At 37.8% G+C, this 7,732-nt stretch overlaps 1 protein-coding gene across 11 annotated transcripts in view; it reads right to left on the bottom strand.

Annotated features, from left to right (window-relative positions):
- Positions 1 to 549: 549 nt before the first annotated feature.
- LOC109385651 (toll-like receptor 13) overlaps positions 550 to 7,732 on the bottom strand; it is a 22,327-nt gene continuing 15,144 nt past the window's right edge. For all 11 annotated transcript variants that reach the window (XM_019648144.1, XM_019648146.1, XM_019648153.1 and 8 more), the window contains one exon: positions 550 to 3,611. In XM_019648144.1, the coding sequence (XP_019503689.1) occupies positions 648 to 3,566 (2,919 nt within the window). In that variant the 5' untranslated portion in view covers positions 3,567 to 3,611 and the 3' untranslated portion in view covers positions 550 to 647. The remainder of the gene's footprint in view (positions 3,612 to 7,732) is intronic.

The following is a 7,732-nucleotide window of genomic DNA, read 5'->3' as shown; positions in this document are numbered from 1 at the left end:
CCTGCCAGAAACTGCTCTGTCTATGAAATCTGTTTTATCACATCTAGGTGGTAGTTTCTGCCGCCATCACTGCACTGCTTGTTCATCAAATAGCTTCCCATTAAGTCAATTGATGGATCCAAACTAGAATTGTCTTAACTCTTGGGCTCTGACTTAGAGGAAAGGCTGAACTTTGGAATCTTATGCCCTAAAGGAGAATACACAAGAATCCTAACTTTTTTTGCATTTATTAAGTCTTATATGTGGTGTTTCTGTTGTTACAGTTTCTTAGAAGGAATACAGTTCAATCTATCTTGACAGGAACTGATTTGGAGAAACTAGCTGGGCAATGTTCTTAAGTGCATATGAAGGATCTCCTAATCCCCAGACTTTTCAGATTACTTGTCTGCCAAGTCTTCCCCTTAATAAAACATATATATTTTTCAGATATATAATCTGTGAATAGTGGGGACACTGTTCCTGAAACTTCCTCAAGCAGCCTCCTTCACTCTTCCAATTTCCTGACAGATATTAACCAAATGATCATGGGTCTTACGATCATGTGCAGCTCATGTCCTTTTACCTGCAGAGCAAGTAAGTTCAGTCACAATCTTAGCTGATACACACCTTGAGCAACATTGAATTTGAGGTAAAAAAAAACCTTCTAGTCATTGGACCACAATTAGCTGTGCATTGTCTCTCTCTACAGATTTGTTGCCCAATGCATTTCTAACACGAGCCCAGAAGAGTGGCCTCTCATGGGCACTGTCTGGCCAGGTGATAAATGTCTGCTTATTAACAAGTTTCCTGAGTCGGTGGTAACTGGATAACTTGTAGTTTGGGATCTCTTCCAGGAAGATCAAGATGATAACATCCTCATGCTCATAGAACATCTTGATGCTGGCCAGCTGTACTTCAAGCTGGCACCATTCACTGTGCAGGTAGTGATTACTGACCACACACAAAGTTTTCCGGCTGGTGTTGATGGCATTCTGAATGTTCTCAAAGATGTCTACACCTGGTTCAAAGTCCCGATGGTGAAGACAGAGCTTAAAGGTAGGCTGACCACCTTCTTCTAGGGCTGGAACAAGCTCTTCATATACCCACTGCTCATCAGTGGTAGTGAAAGAGACAAAGGCATCATAGATGAACTCCTTCTCTGTTTTATGCCACTTGGCCATGTACCAGGCTCGAAATATGTAGAGCCCATACCATAGAGATGCAGTCATCTTGGCACTGAACCAAGAGAAGACCATAGTTGTGAGGACCAGACTGAATGAACAGAAGAAGTAAACCTTTCCCAGGTCAAAATTACACATAGCATCATCAAAATCTATCAACAAACTCTGGGGATTTGGCTGCTGACAAGGATAGCTCCGGAGGTAAGGAATATGGACATTTGCTGTGTTTATTGACCAGTTCTTGAGCCACACATTGTCACAATTGCACTGAAGTTTGTTCCCATAGAGATCAAAGTACATCAGAGACTTCAGATTCTCCAGATGACTTTGATTAACAACTTTTAGGTTGTTGAATCTTAAAGAGAAGACCTGAAGGCTTTCTAAGCCAGAAAACATGCCAGGAGTCAGTGACTCCATGTTGTTGTTTTCCAGGCGCAGCATTTTTAGTCTTTTGAGTTTTTTGAATAAGGAAATATTTAAATAGAGACTTCGGTCTCCAGATTTTGTTCCTGAGATATCCAACTTTGTGAGATTAGTCAAGGAGTCCAATTGGAGGTGGTCCAAGAATACCATGGAATTTTTTCCCAAGAGTAGCTCCTGCAAGCTATCCAGCCCTTGGAAGAAGTTGGTTGGAACAACTTGAATCCCATGCATTTGTCCTTCTAGGTTGAGTTGTTTCAAAGACTTGAAGTTCATAAATGGAGGATATTTCAAGGTCCTAGTGGTTTCATACGTAATTTTATTAAAACTGAGATTCAAAACTTCTAGATTTTCAAGGCCCAAAAAAAGGCCTACCTGAAAACTTGATAAGATATTGTATGCCAGGTCAAGTTTACAGAGGTAAGTAAGGCCAGAAAATGCATTCTTCTCTATAACAGTCAGGCGGTTCTTGGAGAGAATCAGAACTTGGAGTTTCTTCAGAAACTGAAAAGTTCTGGTCTTCAGAGTTCGAATATTATTGCCTCCAAGGTCTAAACTCTCTAAATTTGGAAGTTGAGCAAAGGAGTATCTGTCAATTTTCACTATCCAGCACCCAGCCAAGTTGAGCTCCTTTAATGAATACAGTCCATAGAAGGACATATTATTGAGTTCTGTAATGGGATTTTTAGAGAGAAAGAGAGATTGTAGGTGTTTCAAGGGTGAAAACGCAAAATCTGGAAATCTGTTAAATTTGTTGTGCCTGAGGTCTAGAGCTGTCAAGTTCTGGAGGGCAATCCAGGTCCTGTTGCTGATAAAAGAAAGTTGGCACTTATTTAAATTCAGCCTTTGGAGGCTGGGCATAGCATCAAACTCACTGTCATTGAGGTGAACCAGATCATCGTTTTGGCTCAGGTCAAGGGACAAAAGCTTGGTACAGTTGGCAAGGTACTTTATGCCCCCTGCGTCGGTGCCTTTTTTCCTAAAAACCAAAACCTCTAATAAGGGCAAGTTTCTGAGGAGGTGACATACTGTGCTCAAATTTAGATGAACACGTCTAAAATCTCGGTTACTAAGGTCCATTTCCCTTAGATTCTGTAGATGTTTGGCTGGAAGATTCTCTAGTTTCACCAATGTTCCACTCAAATTCAATCTCTTCAGTTGGGGCAGAGTTTCCAGAGCCACATTCTGAATGACTCTAGGCTGGATGACTCCATTGCTATTCTGAGAGACATCCAGAGTGGTCAGATTAGGCAGTGACAAAGCAGAGAAATTTAACTCCTTTAGTTTGTTCCCCTGCAGGCTCAACAGGGTCAGAGAGACCAATGACCTGGGGCTGTGGTCCAAGGAAACAATGCTATTGTTAGTAAGATCAAGGTGTTCCAGGTGGCAAAGATGCTGGACAGCTTCAAGAATATTAGAAAAATTGGTAATGGAGTTTCTAGATAAGCTTAAATGTTTCAATTTGACAAGAGGGACAAAGGCATTTTTGTGAATATGGGTAATTCGATTATGGCTCAGGAGCAAAGTCTCCAGGTTAGACAGGCCCTCAAAAAAGTTGTTCACACTTTGAATCTTATTTTCTACTAAGTTCAAATAGGTCAGATTTTCAAGTCCCCAAAAGGCCCTCTCCTCAATCTTCCAAATGGAATTCCACTCCAGTCGCAAGTCCACCAGAGCAGACAAATTAGTGAAGCAATAGGAAGGAAGGATCTGAATTTGGTTTTGTGTCAGGTTGAGGTGAGTAGTGTATCCAGGGATGTCACAAATGGCATCTGTCAAGTTGGTGATTTTCCTCCGAATGCAGAACACATGGTGAATGTCCAATTCATACTGTGTACATTTACTGAACCCGTATGTCTCTGCCAAAGACAGCAGAGAAAGCCCAATCACAATGAGCCGGAGCTGCTGAGGAGGCAAGAGGTTCTCTAAGCCCATCTTGTCAGCCCCAGGCCTCAGAGTTACTATTAGAAAAAAAAACCTCCTCATGCGTGATGCTCATTTTTGAAGAAATGGTCCTTCCATATGTCTCTGCTGCAAGGAAAAAGAGAAAGTTGTTTAGTTTAAAATTTTCTCTCTTAATAAATACTTCATAGCTGCATTAAAAAAAACCTTAAAAAACCCCCAAATTGTCCCAATGTTAATTTCCAAAACATATCTATTTCTAAAAACAATCTCTATGTGTATCAGCAAAAACCAGTGTTATTTCTCTAATAATCAAAATTGTTAACACATGGAGGCAGAGAAGACAATTGCATATTTGATTTAATTTAGAGACTTAAGAAGTTCCCCAACACTCCTCTCACCCCTGCATAATAAAATACCTCCCCTGCTGTTTGGGCTGATACCTGAAATTTCATCACTGGAGATGCATTTTGGGGTCTGTAGATTTCAGCCCAGTTAAAAGAATCATCCATGGTAGGCAAACAAAACAAAAAAAAAACAAAAGACAAAAAAACCAAGGTTTACAGGTCACCTCTTTCTTAATGTGAATGAATACAGAAAAGACAGAGTCCTTACTATAAAGCCACTCATTTCACCACATTTTGCATTTATATCTCTCAGGCAATTAAACTTGTTATCAGCATAGGCATTCCTGGTAAGCAGAAAAAATACAAGTTCAATAAACTTATCTCTGTCAGTCTACTTTTTGATGTTTGCTAACCAAGTTTTCTCCAGCTTTGTTTGTCAGTTTCAAACTGTTAATGTGAAAAAGCACCAGCCCAAACAGACCAGGGTTCTAATATTGTTTAACTTATTTAACCCCTCTGAACCTCTTTCGTTTTCCATACAATAGGATAATAATACCTAATTCCTCATAACGTTGTACAGATTCAATGAGACAACTTAAAGTGCCCAGCTTGGTACCTGGTACACTCTGGAGCTCAATAAAGGGTTATTTGTCCTTTTCACCTTAACTCTAAGCCAACACCAGCACACCATCTTTGTGTTGATCTTCTAGCTCTTGTCTCAAGAACACTGGTAGTCACAGAATAACAAAGGAAATAGTATAGTTGCATTGGGTGTTTTCTTTCCTTTGTATATACTTTCACATGTACACAAAAATATATGAAATATTTTCTAGCACTATTTGTAATTCTAAGAATCACAAAGCATGCATCCATTATAGAAACTGAATATATATATATATATATATATATATATATTAAAATGGGATTTTTTTATTGTTAGTTTCAGGTGTACAGAACAATACACTAGTTACCCTTTTCACCCTCACCAGGTAACAACCCCCCTCCCCCCATCTATTGCCCTCCCACACCCGATATCATGCTTATCTATTACAATTCCATTGAATCCGTTCCCGCTCTCTACTCCATGTCCCGAGACTATATGTATATATATAATTATAGTTGACATACAGTATTATTCAACATCAGTTTCAGAAATACAATGCAGTGGTCAGGCCTCTACATCGACTATGAAGTGGACTCCCCAAAAGGACATGGGTCCATCTGGCCCCCTAAGAAATACTTACAACATTATAGATTATATTCCTTGGACTGTCTTTTTCTATCCCTGAGGCCATATTACCATTACCAATTTGTATTGTCTCATCCCTTCCCTCTCCTTCATCCCCACCCCCTCCCAACTAACAACCCTCAGTTCTTCCTCTGTGTCTCTGAGACTATCTCCATCCACTTCTCCCATCCATTCAGTTCCTTAGAATCCACGAATAAGTGAGATCATATGATATTTGTCTTTCTCTGACTTATTTCACTTAGCATAATGTTCTCTAGTTCCATCCATATTGTTGCAAAGGGTCCTATTTCCTTCTTCTTTATAGCTGAATAATACTCCATTGTGTAAATGTACCAAAGTTTCTTAATCCAGTCATCTACCGATGGGCATTTTGGTTGTTTCCAAGTCTTAGCTATTGTGAATAACGCCGCAATGAACATAGGGGTACATATATTTTTTTGGATTAATGTCTTGGGATTTTTTGGATAAATACCCAAGAGTGGGATTGCTGGGTCATAAGGTAGTTCCATTTTCAGATTTTTGAGGTACCTCCATACTGATTTAAAATGGGAATATTTTTGAATTGGTACATTGATGATCACCACAGTACTACAATGAATAGAATTACAAAATATGACTTTAAAAAGCTTTTATAAGTAAGCCACTTACTGAAGTCTGTAATATTAAGACTCTCAAGAACAGTACACAAGAAGACCTATCTGCTTACAACATCAGTAACCCTTGGTATTACACATTTTTATAATTTTTGCAATTCTTGTGGTGCTAAAGTGACATCTCATTGTTTTTTATTGACATACTTGTTATTATTTGTGATTTTGAGACTCTTCATATATTTATACCCTTTTTCCATTTTTCTTTTTTTTTTTTTAAGATTTTTATTGGGGTATTGGGGGAAGGGGAACAGACAAGTTGCTGTCCTTTTGTTCTTCAGTCTAGTTGTGGAGGACGTTGTTTCACTGGCCCTAGTTGACACCATCATTGCACTCTTCCCGGGCGAGGCAGATCAATCGCCGGCTTCGGGACAGCCACTCGTGCTGGCTGCAGGCTACACACGGTAGCCCATGGCAACCCACTGCAGCAGGTGTTGCAGCCTAAGCCGTCACCAGCGACTCATGGCAGCCCAGCTCCAAGTTGAGCTGTTGTTCAGCATCTTAGCTGTAGAGGGCAGTATCACTGGCCCTCATATGTGGGATCCGAACTGGGGCTCTCTGGCGTCCCAAGCCAGGTCTTAACTAATGCGCCACTTGGCCGGCCCTCCATTTTTTTACTGGGTTTCTTGTTGTTTTTTTTCCTTGATAATTAGTGGTCATTTTTATGTATCCTAGATATTAATCCCTTGTTGGTTTAATGATTTAAATATCATCTATCTGTCATCTATCATTTAACATTGTCTATGATATTCTTTGTTAACCAGAAATTTTTAATCATAATACAGTAAAAGCCAATTTTTTTTTGCTTTTGGGTTTCCATTTTAAAAAATTGCTTGCCTCCTTAGATTACATTAAATACTGTACATTTAGCTTTACCTCTCCCATTTATGTCTAATCTGTCTAAATTCTACCTTTGTATATTGTATAAGGTAAGGATCCAGCTATATTCTTCAATTAGCAAAGTAGCTCACTATAAAGTAAAAAAAAAATCTGTTGCCTTTCTAATATTTTGAGGGGCATCTTTATCATATATCAAATTACCATATACACTTAAATGTATTTCTGAGCTCTCTTTCTGTTGCTTGTTTTTTACTTATCAGTTCCTACAACAATACCATGCCATTTTATTACTATGGCTTTAAAGTATGTCTTAATATCTAATAGGGTGAATCCTTTCTCTTTGCCACTTTTTCTCAAGTTGATTTTCAAAGCAATTAGCAATTCATGAAAGTTTTTTCCATTATAAATGTAAGTAACTATACCAATTTTTCCCCAAAGTCTTGCTGGGATTTGATTTGGGACTGCATTGAATTTGGAAGCTAATGTGAGGTAGACTGGTACAATTATCATGTTAAATTACCCCAAATATGGACATGGTATATCTTCATTCAGTCAAAACTTTCTTTATATTTTTAAAGAGTTTTTAAATATTCTCTGTAAAATTTTGTGCTTTCTGTGTTAGGTTGTTTCCTAGAAACTGTTAGATCTTATTATTTTAAGGGATATCTTATTTTTTCCTATTATTTAATTTTCTAATTAGGTATATATAGCAAGAGTTCCATAAGTTTTGAATTTGTTGTGTTATTGTTGGTCGCAAATGTAGAAAGCTTTCTGAATTCTCTTATTAGTTTTGAAAATGTGACTATTCTATTAGGTTTGTCTGTTAATTATATTCTCTACAAGTAATGGAATTTATATATCTCTTTCAAATTCATACATTTCTTATGCCTTTCTTTTATGTCGGTCTTATAATATTGGTCATAACCTCCAATATTATATTAAATCACTGCGATGATAGATTTTTTTTGTTAATGGGATGGCATCTATAGATTCTCCATTAATTATTTTGTTTGCTATATATATATATATATATATATATATATATATATATATATATATATATATAAAGAAAGTCAGAACAGGTCCCTCCTACTCTTAATTTTTTTAAGGAAGTATATAATTGAGTTTGACCAGAACACAGAAGAGGGAAGGGGAAACAGAGCC

This window comes from Hipposideros armiger, unplaced genomic scaffold (assembly GCF_001890085.2).
Source record: "Hipposideros armiger isolate ML-2016 unplaced genomic scaffold, ASM189008v1 scaffold_121, whole genome shotgun sequence".
Classification (NCBI taxonomy): domain Eukaryota; kingdom Metazoa; phylum Chordata; class Mammalia; order Chiroptera; family Hipposideridae; genus Hipposideros; species Hipposideros armiger.
The sequence above is the reverse complement of the archived record's forward strand: the minus strand, read 5'-3'. Positions and strand labels throughout refer to the sequence as shown.